General features: G+C 45.3%; 1 protein-coding gene across 1 annotated transcript in view; it reads left to right on the forward strand.

Moving 5' to 3' along the window:
- BRD10 (bromodomain containing 10) overlaps positions 1 to 19,319 on the forward strand; it is a 481,106-nt gene that overhangs the window by 156,339 nt on the left and 305,448 nt on the right. The window contains exon 2 of the mRNA XM_086961417.1: positions 17,053 to 17,253. Within this exon, the coding sequence (XP_086817543.1) occupies positions 17,053 to 17,253 (201 nt within the window). The remainder of the gene's footprint in view (positions 1 to 17,052; positions 17,254 to 19,319) is intronic.

Raw genomic sequence — 19,319 nt, forward strand, 5'->3', positions numbered from 1 at the left:
TACACAGAGCCCCAGAGCATAATTCCAAGAGCCAGCAAAGGCTCGAAGCATAGGAACCAGGCTACACAGTATTTTACTGCTGAGGGATTAAAGGCTAACCCAGCCCTGCCGGGTTTACAACAGGCAAACATCCTGCCTAGAAGAAGGACTATCTACAACAGGGAAATGTCAAAACAAAAGTTCAAAGCACCCCATACAACCGAGTCCACCCCTGTCCGTGCACGAGACACAGGCCCAGTGATGTCATCACTGGGCGACGGCCTTAGGGGCTCCTCATACCAAATGACGCCATAACTGATGGTTCCTGATGTAGAGAATCCTGTGCAGGACTGTGACGTCATCATCGGGCGACTGTCCTAGATGGGTCTCCATGATCTGATGACAGTGTCATCTTTTAGGCGGCAAAATATCGTTTCACCTCTGCATACGATGAAAAGGCTGCAGAAACATGGACTAGCCCTGTAAGGCCAGGTCCAACAAGCACATTCATATGAAATCGATTCCGGAAAGACGAAGGCGGCATTTCATGTGTTTATAATGTCGAAATATGGGGCATCCGAATGCACGCCTGTCTCTGCTCTCTACAATCTCGCGGGGCAGTGAAACGTTGAGACAACAAACATTATAACAGTGGTGTTAATTGTGCTTCCTTCAAAATTGCTTAAACTCTGAGGTCGAGACGTGTGCACACCTCGTGGCATACAAAGCCCTCCCGTGACGTGTAGCCGGCAGAGGAGGGTCCGGCCCGTGAGCTGTGAGGCCACAGGTGAGGATGAAGCAGTCTGCTGGCTACATTGTCAACTTCCTTCCCAACGCACTTCTGCCCCCAGTGATCAAACTCTGCTTTCCTGGGCAAAGCAATTTATCTCACCTTCCCCAGTGTATACATAAGGAAGACTTGGGAACAAGTACATCGACTCAACTGAGCTCCATATGAAAATGGGCATTTAAAATGTACAGGTAGATGGCATAAAAATCGTGCACACGTGCATACAACCCACATTAGACTTCCGCCCACCCCAAAGCCAGTCTTTACCCAGCCCATCACCGCTCATAAAGGGTCAGACCCTTCGCCATTCCCTGAGGACACCCCTAGGTGTCCCTCGACCCCCGGATGCCCTCGCGACTCTCACCCCTCCATGCTCCCGGCCAGTTCTGGGCACAGTGCGCTGCCTGGCATCAGCCGCCCCTCTGCCCGCTCTGAGTCTCTTGCATGGCTATCATTGAGCCATCCGAGGCCGCAAAGGTTAAAGGAATGATGCAGGCAGAACATTTCCACTCATTTTTAGCTCAGATTTGCAATCCACTGGCAAGGCTGGCGGCGATGGAGAAAGTGGCGACGGAGCCCAGTTCGGAGGCTGCAGCCGCGCTTCAGGAGGCCGCAAGGGTTAAAGGAATGATGCAGGTAGAGCGTTTCTCATTTTTAGCTCAGATTTGCAATCCACTGGCAAGGCTGGCGGCAATGGAGAAAGTAGCGACGGAGCCCAGTTCGGAGGCTGCAGCCGCGCTTCAGGTGTCCCGGCCCCCCGATCCCAGCGCAGCGCTGCTCATTAGAACGGGGGTGACCTACATTAGAAGCAGATCACGGCGACTGCTTTAGATTCGGCTTGCTGAAATAAATTAACACTCACTCACTCACACGCACGGACGAGACGGAACATTCCATCCTCGCCACCCCGTTTCTACAGACGATACCATAAAGTATCTGCGGAGGCAGTGAGGGTGGGAGAGAAACGGCACAGGAAACAGGACAAGGGGTGGAAAAGCGACTTAGTGTGTCTGTGCAGGTGTGCATATGTAGCCTATAGATCGAGAGGGGGGCACGACATACTAAATCATGGGAATATTCTCCGCTTATTCTCACATATACCCTCATTAATGGAGGTAAACTCAACGGACCTGGTTTCAGTAGAGTTCATCAGTCATGGAGACCCTAGGGAGAGTGAGATTACACAGACAATATGGAGGTCAGAATGTATTGCACAAAGAATTTTATTGGAAGCCTCGACATTTGAAAATTGGGGCATAAAAATAAAAATAATTACATCACCTGGTTATCCAGCACCATTATTACAGAGCCAAAGAGATAGTCGGCTGACAGAACGATATTCCCCAAAGTCAATATTGAGAGGGGCAAGGGGACCCTCGTCGGTCAGCTTGAGCCAGTCACAGGACAAAGGCAGACATCATCATTTTCATCTTCATCAAGGCCTCTGTCAAGAAGACTCGGGATGGCGCATGAGGATAATTTCCAACCAAGGAACATCAAGATGACAGAACGGCAGGTATAATATCTTAGAAGGTGATACAAACTTATTACGGATATGCTCCTGGAACATCAACGGGCAAGTCGCCAGACCATGCCTTCATTAATTATCTAATGTCATTCCACATCATCGCTTTCCAGGAGACATGGATGACGGACCCACCACATATACAAGGATATTTACGGTTTTATGCTCTGGCTCTCAAGAAAGCAAAATTTGGACATCTGGAGGGTGGCCTGGTGACCTACGCATGTAACACCTGCGCAAATTTTGTCCATCTAGTGGCCTTAACTACACCGATATCCATTGCTATCAAAATCTCCTCTATAAAGGGGGGACCTGGGAATAGACACAACGAGATAGTAATAATAAATACATATATACACCCTAACAGGAAAACTAAAGAAGCAAAGTAATAAGTCAACATTGTAGAGTCTTGTATGAGTCATGTTAATACACCAGACATGATATTGACAGGAGACTTCAATTTACATCTACTTGGACCATCTAAAGCGGAAGAAGTATTTTTACTTAACCAGTTATGGAACATTCCGCAACAGAACCAACTCAACAACAGTTCCATCAAAAGTTGGTCAACTTCTTATAGAGAATCTCGAACATCTTATGCTGCGAGCAGCAAATGGCAGAACCACAGGTAATATATCTCCTGTATTCACCCATCAATCTCGGGAAAAAAAGTTCAACGCTGGACTATACTTTTGTATCCCTAACTCTCTTTAAAGAAATCTTCTCATTCAATATGGGTGACAAATTAGATAACGATCATTGTCCCCATGAACTTATATTGCACACAAACATCTTAAGATCAATGAAATGGAAAGGCTTACCAGGAACTACTGCTACTACTAACTTTAGAAAAATAAAATTCACGCTAGCAACACAAGATAACTTTCTGGAAGCTGCTAAACTCTTATTTGAATCACGGGAAGGGGACAACGAAACCGAGAAATGGACAAATTATACACATGCCTTGATAACCTCTTTCTCTGCCCCAATTAAATCTAAACCAAAGCAGGGCCCCACCAATTTCACCATGCCACAAAAGAGCAAGATCAAATCCATTAAAAAGAATATCAATTACTCTTTACGGCGGATGCGACAGTATCCAACTGACATCATAAAACTAGCTGAACTACGACAGCAGAAACTACACCTATAGCAAGTAATTTGGGAAGCTAGGCATGACCAAGAGAATATCTTATGGGCGAAATTACATGCGGATGCCAAGTTGAAAAACGGTGCAAGATTCTGGGAAACAATAAAAAGATTCACTCATCCAATGCATGAAGGTCTGTCTTCAAACATATCTGAGGAAGACTGGGCCACTTTCCTTGGAAATCCTTTTCATCAAGGGAACAACGTACTGCAAGCTGAAACTAACATGGACTATGCCCGGCAGTCGAGGATTTCGAATCGTCAATCGAATGAGGGAAATGTAACTCCATAGGAACTCACTGAAGGAGAATCACGGGGACTTACTCCTTTAATCGATTACACAAAATCAATAAATACATTAAGAAGGGAAGGCAAGAAGGGGCACCGGGGCCAAAAGGAATCCCACCTGTGCATTACAAACAAGATACGGAATGGTGGGCGAAGGCACTTAGTCCTCTGTTCCGGGAGATAAGAACAGGCCGGCTTCCTCCATCATGGTGGACCTCGGTAATTTCTCCAATCTTTACATCAGGTGACAAGACTCAACCTAAGAACTACCGGTTAGTTGCCCTTCTGAACAAGGAGGCAAAATACTTTGCTGAGACGCTACTAGACAAACTTCAACTCTAGGTGGAAGACAATTCAATCATCCCCCTAAACCAAACGGCTTTTCTAAATCTGTTGGGACCACAACAAACATAACAACAATGGCTCTGTTAATTGATAAGGCTGAGAGCACAAGAACTCCACTACATTTGAGATTCATCGATTATCGGGCAGCTTTTGAGCACGTAAACTGACATAAACTTTGGTTGAAACTGGCAGGTTGGGGCATTCCCCAGGCTTTACTAAACCTGTTAATTTGCACACTGAAACCTGGGTGCAAATAAAGCTCGTTGACGGGTCAACACTTTCGAGGAAAATCCCAACAACAAAAGGTGTCAAGCAAGGCTGCGTACTGGCCCCAACGCTATTTAATCTGTTTTTAGCAGACTTGATTCCGTTACTAAATACAAGCAACTCGCATTCTCCAAAGATTGTGAACCTAACATTACCATGCCTACTCTACGCTGACGATCTTGTATTAATCAGCCAAACGAAAGTGGGTCTACAGCGTCTTCTTGACATTACGTTTCAATACTCTGAGGCTAATGACCTAAACATCAACTTGGAAAAAACAAAAACCATGACAATTAAAAAGAATTTTAAGAAAACACCTGTCTGGCTTTGGGATAAGATTCAAATAGATTCAGACAACGAGTATAAATATTTGGGGGGTGATCATTGATAAAGGCGGGCACTTTGTAACCCAGGGAGACACAATCAAAAGGAAAGGCATGGCCTTAGCAGCCTCAATGAGGAACCTCAACTCCAGACTGACGGACCCCTCACTCGCGCCTTTGGTCGAAGTCATACGAGCACAACTTCTACCCACAATAACCTATGGGAGCGAGGCACAGAGGGGGAGGGACTCGAAGCTCTTGGATGTTGTGGTTGCAAAAGTATACAGAAAAATGTTTGGATTACCAGCACGAGTCTCACCAGCGCAAATTAGGCTCGAGTTTGGCGTGCAAAAACAGACCATTGCAAGGAAAGGTGCGATAGTCATCTTTTGGGACAAAGTAAGGAAATCCGAACCTGGTACCCTAAATTGGCACTTGTGGACTGAGCTACAACAGAAAGAGTCATCACCAGCAGCAAAATATTTAGCAACAAGTGTGGCAACGCTGGGTCTTACTGAACTTTGGGCAACACCCACAAGTCATCACCTCCTTAAAATATCAACAAAGAAAATAATACGAACTGAATCTTGGATTGAAGATAAGGCAGCTCTAGCAAGGAGGTCGCATGGTAGGATGATTCTGAGTATCTAATCCTCTCTGGGGGCACAAAAGTATCTAGCTTTGGGTTTTGCCAAACATACAAAAATTTTATTTTTGAAATACAGATTAGGCTTGTTGCCATGCACAAAGCACTTTCCACACTGGCTGAAAATCCAATCTGATCCCAAATGCCTCTTATGTGGGACAATGCAAGAAGATATGCTGCATCTCCTCTGCACATGTAAAGAGCTAACAGAGGAAAGGAGATGGCTTCTAAAACCACTTCTTAACCAGAGAGGCATTCGCACACGGAGACAAGCTGTGTTAGCATGTTTTGCACCCGAGGACACGCAGCTTAACTGTCGCTTTGTAATTTTTATTATCACAAGTGCAGAAGAAAATGCGAAGGTCCGAACAACCAAATAGCAGATAAGGAAAAGGACTAACGCTGCTATAATATTTGCTTGCTTTTCATGTACTGTAAATATAATTTGGTTATAAAGTATTTTTACCAGTTTTTAATGTGCAATGAGATATTTTGTAGCAACGGTTTTAAGTAACTATGCTAAATAAAATAAACTTGAAACTTGTGTGCATATGCAGGCAAATATGTGACAAAAAAAGCAGTGCACGCCATGACACCACTATGTTTCTCCGAGGTCAAGCAGAATTTGGCTCGGAGAAACGCCCCGTCATTTTCAGACTGGGGGGCGTGTTTTTCTTTCTCTCCTCTTCCCATTGGCTGGAATGTAAAATTCCAGCCAATGGGAAGAGGAGAGAAAGAAACGAGAAAATACACCCCTCAATCCGAAAAAGACGGGGCTTAAATGGAAAGACAAACCTCTTCTCCAATGGCTGGCCTCCGTTTAGGAAGCCAGCCAATGGAGAAGAGGGGCGGGTTTAAGCCCCATACTAAGAAACATAAAATCTCGCCAGCGAGATTGCGCAAGTGCAGCCTACGCTAGCCGAGACCTAAAAAAGCAGCTAAAACGCAGTCAGTGCTGGCTGCGTCACAGGGCTTTTTTTGCCGTTTCATTGTCCTTCCCAATTCCTCATGCGCCACTGCTGCCCCCTCCCTTGTCCGTCAGTACCGTGAGCTCCTGTGCAACATGGTTTAAAGTAAAGACAAAAAGCTCTGTCACAGGCCTGCAGCTATGCAACGTGTCTAAAACATTGACGAAGCCAATAGAGCTTGCATAGGCAAAACCTATTGGCTTTCCTAATGCTTGTTTTCCCCTCCTTATTGCTTCTTGTGCCCCCGTCCAGATCTAACAGAAGCCGGCACTTCTGTACACGAGTTGGAGCACATTCTGACAAGCTGATAATTTACTACTGTTTGTTGTCGGGTTGTTAATCGAACAGATGGCGTCTGCTACTCCTTGTGCAAGTCCTCAGTTCGACGCTCATGTAAGATTTGTTCTCCTACCTTCTAGCTCCAGCTAGCTGGGCTAGAGTGGTGTGAATTTGTCCTGTTAAGCCACAAAGGTCTTTCATGTTTCGAGGGTTGGGAAAGAATAGGAAAGCAGTCGGCACATTTCTGCCTTTCATCTGGCCACGGTACCAGGAAGTCAATGGCATGTACAACAAACAGAATGCAGTGCAGGCATTACCACAGTGGTAAAGGCAGTTCCAGTTATCTGCACCTTTTGCCCGTTTTCTTTATTGTTTTTTACTTTATTTCACTGCATTCATTCTATACATCTTCTTGTCTACTTTCTTTTGTTTCAAGTTTCCATTTTTCGTTGTGCGTTATTATTTTTGTTTTGTTTTTGTCTCACTTAATTTCCTTTATTTTCCTCCACACTGTTATAAATAAATCTTATTTGGTTATCCTTGCTGCCTTTATTGTGGTAACTCTTTTCCCGAGTGCCATAAAGTTGAGTTTGTTTATTGTTAGCTCACAAGTCTGTCCTCGTGTGCAGTGCTCTCACAGTCAGCCAAAATGAGCGCCACCACTTTGTATGCATTTTCATGCTTCAGGAATGTTGGATTCTCTGTGCACCAAACATCGACCAACCATTTTGACAAGTTGTTAATTCATGTAGTATTTTATTTTGTTAATCTAGTATTTTGAAAAAAATTGTGTATAGACCTAAAGAGTCTTCTTTCATCCACTTGGCAGCTCTTTGTTGCATCATGACTCGTGCTCACTGTGATCTGGACTGCCATTACTCTGATGTTTTGTCTCCACCAACAACATACCCATTCTCCCTGCCCCTCCCCCTCCCAGTCTTCAAAGAATATTTCTTCAATTGTAAAATGTTCTTGTGTGTTTGTAACCATTGAAAGTGAAAATAAATTCAAACTAAAGCATGTTCTTTGTGCCTGATATGCACCCAGGCTACAGATATTTTGACTGATTCTTCAGTGGAATTAATTTATTTGTGCGAAATTAGGGTGCTGGTTGATTGGGATGTGAGCACTGGTCAAGCAGCAATCAAAATCCTAGTCCGGGTAAGGCAAAGCAAACCCCAAATTATCCTTTGCTCACCCCCTGGTAGCTTGGTATATAGTCAGTCACGCTTAACTTAGAAGCAATGTGTAAAACTTCAATACATAAACATTCCACACTAGGTCAGAAAGATAGAGAAAAATTTAATAAATATTACAAGACCAAAATCACAATAATCCAATCAGTTGAACCGTAGTGGCAAAAATAAACTTCAGGTCCCTCCTCCTCACCACAGCACTGTAAGACGCTAACTGGTAAGTAGTTGCGTTCTACAAGAATCTGATTCATTGATTAAATGTAGCGTGTTAAAGCACAAAGCGCCAACCACGGCCATCTGCTCACACCTGACTGGGCGAAAGTCAAAAGCTCACACCGGCCGAGATGGAGCACAGGTTGGACACTGTTCCAGATTAGGCCAGCTGAAGTTTCACCTTCTCAAGCTTTGTGTCAAGAGGCCAATTCACATTAGGAGAGGGTCGCAAGGAGCAAGGATTACATTGCAGGCAGTTGTCTGCGTGGTGCAAAGAGGAGGCCGGGCGTCACGGACTGGAGCTTTGCGTTGGAGGTCTCCCATGGGCTGTGGATGCTACTGTGCAGAGACAAGCTGGTGGTGGCTCACTTTGGATTTCAGTGTAAGCTGCATATTTCTAGAGTGAACAGGCCCAATCGTAGTAACAAAGAGCAAAAAAGCTTGATTTCAAGAGCGAGTGGGCCACACCAAGGGTCCAGTTCCTGAGAAGTCCCATTGGGGGATTGAAACATATTGAAGACGGGTCCAGGAGCTGTTTGGGAGCCTTGCATGTCACTGACGCTCAGATCAGGAGGCCAGTAGACCAGCCCTTTGAGTCACTTTGGGATCCTGGGTTCAAGATTAAGTTGCAGGACCAGTTGTTCATCCTCAGGCAAGAGGGCAGCAGATCAGCACAGCAGATCAGCAGTTCCTTTAAGGCAGCAGTCCAGTAGACCTTGTAGCAGTACAGCAGTCCTTCTTCCTCGCAGAGTATCCACAGGTCCAGAAGTGTACTGAATAGCTGGTGTCTGAGGTCCTTCTTTTATACACAGCTGTCCCATTGAAGTGGGGCGAAGGAGACACTTCTGAAGGAAGCATGCCTTTGAAGGGCACAGATGCCATTCCTTCCCTGGCTCCAAACTGACTACAGAGGTTAGTCTGCCCCATTCATGCCTTCCACCCTGCCAGTGATAGCCCATCCAGTCGCACCCAAGCTCCCAGTGTGTGGGGCTGTCAAAAAGGAATGCAAACCTCTACTGTCAACTACATCCAATTGTATAACCAGAGACAGGGTGCAGGTACCTACCAACTTTCTAAATGAGTCATTTTCAAAATTGTAATTTAAAATCTTACTTAACCAGAAGTTAGGATTTTAAATTGTGATTCCAAAGATACCAAACATAATCTGGTCATCCGTTCCCATTTGGAAATTACACTTATAAAATTTTACAAGGTGACTCCAATGTCAGCCTTGCAGTAGTGAAAAACGAATTTGAGTTTTTCACTGCCAGGACATGTAGAACTTAAATGTACATGTCCAACTTTTTAAATACACTGCACCCTGTCCTTGGGGCTTTTTCAGGGCCTACCTTAGGGGTGACATGTATATTGTAAGGAAGGTTTGTTCCTGGCAAAAGGTTTATTTTGCCAAGTTGACATGGCAGTTTAAACTGCACCCACTGGCTCTGGAATAGCAGGCCTGAGACATGTTTAAAGGGCTGATTAAATGGGTTGCACTTTCAGTGCTGCAAACCGACTAGTAGCATTTAATTTACAGGCCCTGTGCACATGTAGTGCCACCTTACTAGGGACTTAAAAGAAAATTAAATATGCCAGTTGGGTAAAAGTCAATGTTACCATGCTTTAAGAAGAGAGCACAGGTATTTTAGCGATAGTTAGTAGTGTCCTCTGGGTAATAGAAACAAAGCCAGGAACAAAGTGAAGGGCAAATCAAAAGGTTTGGGGATGACCCTGCAGAAAGGGCCAAGTCGAACAACATTCTTCTGCGCAGTGTTGAGGCTCAAGTGTCATGGGTTACCTATCATGAGAGCAAATCGGAGATTGTCTTCGGTTTATATATTTATACAAGTAAGGGTGCAATACAAATAAAACCTCTTGCCAAGGGCATTTGAGTTCTTTTCTCTGTTTTGGTAGTGAAATGCCTTCTTTAGGTCTCGGCTAGACAGTGCATGGACTGTCTCGAAGAGACACGTTGTGTTCTATCTGCCCATCTCCTTCCATTGGTAAACTTCAGATTTGCTCTCATTTTGTTTGATCCATTTGTCATGGTATGTGGGTATCATGCCTTTTTTTTTTGGCCTTCCCATAGCGCACAGACCAAGTACATGTCTCCTTACACTGCTCGCGGTGTACGGAGCTGTTTTTGTCTTTGTTTTCTAGCACTCCGTAGGAGTACTTGTGTTTTCAAGCCATCTTCCTTGTACACATACTACTAAAATACATGCAGGTATACATAAATGAATGCTTTTCCTAAAAAGTTGTTAAAACATGAACACTAGTTGTTTATTTTGTTTTGCACAATCTGATAGTATTGGAGCACTTGTTCCATCCTTCATCTTGTCGTAGCGCTAACACCAGCGGATGCTATTGGAGTGCTTTAAGTGCTCACCAGTTACATTAAACATTGACACATTCATTGTCATAGACAAGGGGAAGCGTAAGTGATTTTGATCAAAATCACAAATTGTTCAGCTGACCCCAAGATGCAAACCTGGTTCCCTAGTTCCTGTGTCGGCAGCTCTGGCCGTAACGCCACTTCCTTGCTTACTTCAAAGCTCAACCGTTTCTCACCATAATTTCCATTTTTGTTCATCACGACCCAGTCAACACTGAACAAGCATTGGCAAAGCCAGTCGAGCTCCGCAATGCCTGAGCTCTTGGCCATGTCAATGTGAATATATTTTAGCCATTCTCAATACAAATGATGAATGTTAGCCATTTTAGCCATGTTGTCTTGCAGCACATCTGCTGTTCAGCATGGCTGAAAGTCACTGAAAAAAGCGTTATGATATGGCCAGCGCAGGACACCTCAAAGCGCTTTTTTGTGTTAGGAGAGGTAGGGCAATAAACTCAAGATGGTGGCGAAGAGGCTTGCTGTCTACTCAACATCCTGTGATTCTGGGCTTTCAGTAACTTTCAGCCTTGCTTTACAGCAGATGTACTGCTAAACGACAAGCCTAAAAGACATTCACATTAAGAGGCCAACATTTTGGGCATTGCAGAGATCTATTGGCTTTGCCAATGCTTGTTTGGGATGTTTTTTGGGTGTGGGGTTTGAGGTTGGACCTCTAACATTCTCAGTCCGTACAATAACTATAACCGCTGCAAACTCTCATTAGGTTTCAAGCCTCAAAAGTGAAGTTCACAATGAGAGCAGAAAAATCACTGGTTCAGATAGAGAAAGCATAGAGAAAGCATTGGCAAAGCCAATAGGTCTCCTATGCAAGATCTATTTGCTTTGCTGATGTTTCTCTGCTGTGCAACATCGCGGAAAGTAGGGAAAAAGAGCGCTATGATGAGAGTAGTATTGACTGCCTTATTTTGTTTTTACTTTCAGCCATGCTGCATAGCAGCCGCATTGCTGCACAACTTGGGTAAAAAACAAAAAAGTGACAGTTACTAGATTTTGCATAGGTCAGACCTATTGGTTTGCCAGTGCCTTTTTTCCCCTCATATTTTTTCTTAGTGTCAGTCCTACCACAAACTCCAGTGGTTGCTGCAATGTGTGGGTCCTTGAACAGGGTTGGTGGGCCAGAGTCTATCACCCCTAAGTATAACTTATTGCCCATTACGACAGGGTGCATGATATTTAATAGTAGTACATTTAAAGGTTTATTGTTAAACTTGTCCATACAGTGAAAAAGCAAAAGAGGGTATTTCACTGTAGCAAGGTTAGCCATTCCATAGAAAAGCATTGGGCTACATTATTAAGCTTAGCAAATATTATCTCCACCTAGGTGACATCTAAAGAAATATTTCAAGGACTTTTGTCAGGAGTTGCCCAAAATCAATTTTAATGGTTCAGCCTAATTTTGTGTAACTGTTACAGAAGAGGCACTTTAGATAACTTACCATTTGCTTGCCTAACATTTTCTAAGGCCTTTCATTACCTTAAACTGTCACCTGGCAGATGACTGCTCCCCTTTGGTGAAGTGTGAACTGCTTCCAGGAGCAAACAATCGACTGACCTAAATGGGCAAATTTGACCCATGTGAACCCAATAGAATATACATATGAGGCTGGGAGGATCCTGATTGACAAAGTGATTTGGGACAGACGTCTTTCAAAGAGGCACCTCTATCACAGGCAAGTGTTAGCTGAAACTTGGGCAGGGCCCTCATTTTGTCTTGTTAGCCAAACTGGCCCCAATCACAGTGGGCCTATGTTGACCTTACAGTGTTGCAGCCTGTTTGGCATGTCTTCTAGGTTCACATGTAAAATTTGGACCAAACTTTAAAGGATGGAAACAGAATGCCAAAACAATCAGTGAGTATCTGATGTCCGATTACTGAAAGCTCAGATTTGTTTTACCAAATGTGTCTCTGAGGAGCAGGGACTGCTTAAAACTGGATTTCAGTGTTCGATGCTGGAGACAGTAAGATTACTTCCCGCCCCCACACACACACACACCATGCTCTTGGAGCCCAAGTTTAGTGTTGCTGAACACTTCAAGCATTGAAAATTTCCAAAACTGGTAAGGTTAGCCATGGGAACCTTTACCCCATTGATGAGGCCAGTCTGCAGGGGTCATTCCCACCCAATAGCTCATGCCAGGCATAAATGTGGCACCTACAGTCATCCTTTGGAACACTCCTGGACCTGTGGAAGATCAGAGGAGGACTAAACATGTGGTCTGAGACCTGAAAAGAGCCTAGAAGACTGGAACTGCTCTCTCTCCTGTACCCAGGCCAAAGAAGGGGGCTCCAAGGGTCATTAGGGTGACCTCCTGTCAAAGCTACAGGGACACAACTAGCTACAAGAGGCCTTTTCCCGCAACTGTTAAGCGGACCAATGCCAACTGGACCCTTCCTTTGCCTCTGCCTGCCAATCTTTGAGTCTATAAGTGCCTCCTCTGATGTATTGAGGCCTTTTGAAGTGTACCCTGTGGTTGATTGAGACTAAAGGATTAAGGCCAGAAGGTAAAAGCTTTGACCAGGATGAACCTTGTTAGTCTATCTGACTCACGCTCCATTACTGTCCGCATCAAATTGCGCCTAGGACCTGTTCTACCTCAATTTTTGAACATCATTGGCACTTTCCTCTTCTTGGTGTTCTTTCAAATTGAAATTTGAAAAATGCAAATCTCCAGTTCCCCTTACTGGATTTTTGTCATTTGTGTATTTAGTTTTACTCTTTGTTTCGGGATTTTTATTGTTTTGCATTTCACCTTTATTACTGCATAAATACTTTAAACATTTCTTCTAAGTTAGGGCTCCCTGATTATTGCCATATCTGCCAGTGGTTTGAGCTCTGGTGTATTTGTTTGCTTTAGTGATTAACCCCAACGTGGATTGTGATGATTCCTTGAGGTGAGTTTGCTCCTTCCAGTACAGATTAAGATAGCTGGTTGTCCAACAGAACTCACGTTATCAGTGCTTTGATACAACGTTCTGTTTGGAGATTGTCATATACCAAGTAAACATTGACTTGCTTCTGTAAATCAGGATTTAAATTTTGATGAAGTCACCCGGCTGAATATAATTCAATGTTTCATCAGAGGTTAAATATCTTTGTGCCTAAAAATACAAATAAATGTTCACCTACCAGTTTCAAGGATGCAAATTTGCATCGCTAAGTTCCTTCAGCCAATTGCTGATACATATTGAGCTGGGCAAGGGCCAGTTTGGGATAGATATCTATTGTTATATTCCTGAAGAATCTGTTATTCAGTATTTAGATTTTATTCCACTTACTAATTGGATGGAATAATAAGCATTACCTTTTATGTTTACTGTAGGAAAGTCCCCTTTCAATCTATCAGAGTTGGTAAAGCTCAGCTACTCACCTGCGAGGGTCCCAAGACTCTGGTGGGGGAGGTGTGGGGAGGGCAGTGACTCCATTGAGTGTTGGGGTCATCCGAAGAGCCTGGTCTTGAGGTCCTTCCTGAACTTGTGCAGTGTAGGGAATTGCCGGAGGTGAAGGGGGGAGGTTGTTCCAGGCCTTGGTTGCGACGTAAGAGAAGGAACTTCCTCCTTTTCTGGCCTTGTAGATGTGTGGGATGGTGGCCAGAAAGAGGTCGGCTGATGGGAAGTGTCTTCTGAATGTGTGGAGGAGAGGCAGTAATTCAGGTATGTTGATCCTTTGTTGTGAAGGGCCTTGTATGTATGGATGAGGAGTTTGAAGGTTATTCTTCTTTCAACTGGGAGCCAGTGGAGATCGCAGAGTTGTTGGGTGATGTAGCTGCGTCAGGGGATGGCGAGGATCAGTCTGGCTGTGGCGTTCCGGATGGTCCGTAGTCTGTGAAGGAGTTTCTTGTTAAATCCGGCGCAGAGCGTTGCTGCAGTCCAGTCTGCTGCTGATGAGAGAGTGCATGACAGTTTTTCTGGATTCGGATGGGATCCATCTGAAAGTCTTTCGAAGCATGCAGGGGGTGTTGAAGCAGGTCGATGGTACTGAGTTGGTCCGGTGGCTCATTGTGAGCGATGAGTCTAGTAGGAATCGAAGATATTGTGCTTGGTCCGTCTGGGTGGGGGGATTTCTGAGAGCAGGGCCACTAGGATTCATCCCATGCGAAAGGGGCGGAGCCAAGGATCAGTGCTTCTGTTTTCTGAGAGCTGAGTTTCAGGCAGCTGTTCTTCATCCAGGTGGCGACTGCTTTCATCCCTTATTGGAAATTGTTTGGTATCGTGGTTTCGTTGGTTAGGGAGAGGGTAAGCTGGGTGGTAACGTATGAGACGGTGAGGAATGAGCACATCAAGTCGAGAGTCTTGTCGCGGATGCCCGCATCTTGGAGTCTGGTGGCTAGGGTGCGGTGGGAGACTGTGTCGAATGCAGCCGAGAGGTCCAGGAGGATGTGGGTTGCTGTTTTGCCCTGGTCGAGGAGGGACCAGATGTCGGTGGCGGTGAGAAGGGCGGTCTTAGTGGTGTGGTTGCTGAGGAATTCAGATTAGCTCGATGAAGTTTGTTAGCTGGGTGTTGACTGCCTTTTTGATTTCTTTGTCTGCGAAAGGAATCTGAGATGGACCTGAAGTTTTTGAGGTCTGTCTAGTCCGCTAAGGGTTTCTTCAGGAGGGCGGTGGCTTTGGCGTGTTTCCAGTCATTGGGGAAGGAGGCGGTTTTCATAGTCTTCAAGGTGACTTCTGCCGTTAGAAGGGTCCAGTTGAGCAGGGTTGTCTGGTGGCGTTGTCTGGGGGAAGAGCAGGAGTGGTGCGGTTGTCTTGGTTTTCAAAGTTGTCGTAGAGCTCTTAAGCTTGAGGTGGAATAAGGTGTTGAGTTTGTTGCAGAGGTCTTGGGAGGGTGGGATGTCTGTTGTTTCGCTGCTGGGTTTGGCAAATTGCATAGTTGCCACCTATTTTTGCCAGACATCTGATGCAACCCAACTTGATGTGCCCTGGGTCCCTGCTAATAAGGTTCCCAGGGCCTCTGTTCATTCCCGAAATTGTACCTTTGTATCCACAATTGGCACATCCCTGGCCACAGGGAAGCCCCTTGTAAAAGGTAACATGGGAGGACCTACCCTGCACTCAAATAACAGGCTCTGTCTCCAGTGATCACCGAATTTGCTTACTCCAACGACTAACCGTCAGAGTCCAGACTCCGTGAACCTGCACCACTCTGCACCCGGCCGCCACGGCCTGAGGTCGAGTGGCCCCATACTCCAAAGAGGTCCCCCTGGCGATCCTAAGTTGTGATCCAGTGACCCATGACCTCCTACAAGCTTCGAAACTAAGCCTTCTGCCATAACTTTAAGGGTCCCCAGACCGTGACTGAAGTCGGTAAGACAACTACTCCCTTCACCGAAGCGGTCCAAGATGTCCGACCGCATCTGTCTGACTGACACTGACCGTGACTGATCGCAGCTTAAGGAAACCAACGCTGAAGACTTCCTAGCCCTCAACGCCTTCCTGGCCATGGGTGGCCCATCAGACTGTGTCCAAGCATCCTCCCAGATTCCCAGTTGCCTTCCCAGTTGTTGGTTGCCTCCAAGAAGTCCCTCCGATCAAGCCTCCGGCTTTCTGAAACAGACGGTCTCCACTGAGAAGCCCAGGGACCGCGACATCTGCTTTACTTCCTGCACCCAGCCACCTCTGTGCCGCTGGCTGTGCAGTTCTTGGGTCGTGGGCCCCTGCAGTGCCAAGCGTAACCTTAGGAGCTTTGGTTCCACACCCAAGTCTCCTGCTTGCCAGCAGACCCCAACCAAAGACCCCTTTAGCCTGCTGGCTAACGTTGGACCTCTTTACACGGCAGCCCCAGAGCCGCTGGTGGTGCGACTCGTGTCTCCACTTGGACCTTGGGGAACCTTGGTCCTAACCCCAAAACCTCAACTTCGTTAGTCCAGTACTTACCTCCGAGTTCAGTAACCATTTTACCTCCCACAGGGACACATGGAGATTTTGGGTCTTGAAAGTGTTCTATGTAGAACTGCTAATATAAGGGGGAAAGTGAGCGCTATTGTAACATAATCCGAAAGCAATCAAAAAGTATTTGTGTAATGGCAAGTTTTCTGAAAAGTGGTATCAACCTGTAACTGTTAATATTTCAAGAAGAACCGCATTTCCTTGAACAGTCGTGCATTTGAAGGCACTAAGTACTTACCTGTACCAAGTCCTCCTTGGTTCTAGAAATAAACTAATAGTATGCCTTTCTTTATACTTACCTAATTGGTCTGGATTCTGTCTATCAGTGTGTGAAATCAGCCTTGATTGAGTGAATTGAATAAATGCTTAACACACAATCCTGATAAGCCGAACTGCTCGACCACACTACCACAAATACAGCTGATTATCTAATTCAGCCTCTGCTATACCCACGGGGATCCCTGGACTCTGTGCATACTATACCTTACTTTGGTATAGTACATGCAGACCCAGCTTCCTACATTTACCTTATGGATTTTTCCATACATCTGGCATTTCTTTTATTGGTACAAAAATGAATGCTACATCATAGATTTATTGAAATGTTTTTGCTCATTAAGTAGTTGTATTTTGTCTGCTGTTTGATTTTCAGTGAATCATCTAATTTGTTTTAAATATGATGGATCATTAATTATAAAGTACTTTATTATATTTATAGGTTTAAGATTTATCAATGATTAAGAAATCTTTGTAATCCCAAGCAGTAATTTTCAATTCTTTTCCATAGACCTTTAAGAGAAAAAACAGCAATTTTCGTAACATCCAAAGGCCGGTATGGCCTAGAAGATGAGAAAGTGACAACATGTACTTCAACCCGGAGACGATCCACATCTCGCAGTTTAGCAGGTACCACAACTGGGGGCTTTGAGTCTGTTATGATACAGGCAATAAGACAGGAAGAACAGACGAAAGCAAGACAGGAGAAGAGGTAAGAAAGAAATAGTCATGAGATAGTAACACCTAGTTTTTTAAGTATTCTAGTATTTCTTATGTTATTGCTGTGCTTGTTTTTCAAACGGAATTTTTGAAGGTAGAACAAAATGCAGCAGGCGTGTGGGTAAAAATAAGATCGACGGACTCCGTCAAAGCTGTTATCTATTACATTGGCTGTAAGTCTTTGATATGTTTTCGGAAGTAATCTCCTAGCCACAATGGAGCACTCATTGGAGCACTAATATCCCTGAAGCGTTAGAAATGTTATTGGACATGCTCCTCATTAATTTATAAACCACCTAAAGTATTATTTTTCCATCATCTTCTGACTGTCATTCCGTTACAGTGTATTGAAATGTCAAGAGACAGAACCTAGACATGATTTCATGAGCAATGAGCATCGAGTGATGTGAGCAGTCCCTGCTCGCTGCTGCGGGTCGCCAGCTCTTGACTCTGTTACGGCACCAGCTCACTCATCTGCCCCCCTGAAACCCCCCCTCTTTCCCAGCAGCAGTGAAAAACCTGGCCCCCAGCACCGGAGAGAGAGGGTAGGACCCAGACAAAGCCAGAATAAAGGAGCTTGACACGGAGCTTGTGAAGTACCGGGGGCTGCAGCTGCCAGCTACTGCTCTGCCCTGCACCAATCTGTACAATCAGCCAACCCAGCCAGAAAAGCTGGCAAAACCCACCAGGACATGCAACCGGCCACTGACCCGACCTAACTCAGCCACGACTCGGGGGGGGGGGGGGGGGGGGGGGGGGGGGGGGGGAGAGAGAGAGAAAGTGCTGAAAAGTGCAGAAAGGATTTGGGGCACCATCGGAAACTGATTGATCTGTCTGGTGAAGACCAGAGGTGAGGAGGGTGTAAGGAGCTGTGTATGCCATGTGTGATGGTGATGAGATAAGGATCTAGGTTTACCATCGCCTAGTAGGCACCCCAGTGATTGTGCGCTGTGGTCTAACAGTAAAGTGAGTGGGTGTCGCTGTTACTCTCTCCAATACCTCCCTATGGAGAAGTAATGCAAAAATTGGCCCTTGCCTGAGGCCACGGCCCTTCAGGGTCGTGGCAGAGAGAGTCACAGCATCCTCTTTCCCCTCAGGACTGCTGGACTGGATAGCAGTGGCTCTGGGCGGACTCTCCCCAATCTCTCAGGTGTTGGGTGCACCGTCTTCTGGCTCTCTTCATGGCTTCCCAACGCTGCTCCTGCTGGGCGATTCCTTTGCTCGATCCTCAACTGCGCTGTTCTCTGACGTGTCCTCCGCTTTGCTCATCTCTTCGTCATGCTCTGGAGAGACAGAGCTCGGAGTTATGGGTTCAACGAAGGAGACGCAAGCCAACTGCACCTGTTAGCGGGGTAATGTGACCTCCACTCACCATCTGAAGTAGAAAAAATCATCATCTCCAGATGCAGTGATGAAGCTCTGGGGCTGAATGGCATTCTAAATGCCATCCTTAAAGCTAGCATGTTCCCCCAGAATGAGGTTATCAGTCCTGTATAAAGAGGTTCATTCAAGTGGCGCCATCCCAGAAAGTTGATGTGGCTCCATCATAAAGCCAGTCTTTAAAGAAGGACATAGGGCCAACTACAGACTCATAGCACTCCTGAATTTGGAGGATAAACACTATGCCTTTCTAATATTGGCTGACCCCAATAACTGGTCGGACGCGAACAATGTGATACCTGTAAACCTTTCAGGAAAGTACTTGGCACCATAACAAACATCCAAGCAGCTTCCTTTGACCAGTGCAAACAAACAAGGAAGAAATTACACCTCTGCTTTGTTTCATTTCAAAGCAGCATTTGACTGCGTCGACCATGGGATGCTCTGAATAAATTCAAGAAATGGATAATCTCCCAAATGCTGCTATCAACAGCTATACTCCGAAACTAGGATCATAGTCAAAATTGGTAATGGCACAATTTACATAGGAGGATACCAACCTTCCAAGGAGCTTACACAGTGATGCGTGCTGGTGCATCACCTCACTTCATGAATCTATTCAGATTTATTGTCCGAGATAGACCAGGAAAACTCTCATCCCACACCCTGGGATCACTC

Source organism: Lissotriton vulgaris, chromosome 3_1 (genome assembly GCF_964263255.1).
Source record: "Lissotriton vulgaris chromosome 3_1, aLisVul1.2, whole genome shotgun sequence".
NCBI classification, from domain to species: Eukaryota; Metazoa; Chordata; class Amphibia; order Caudata; family Salamandridae; genus Lissotriton; species Lissotriton vulgaris.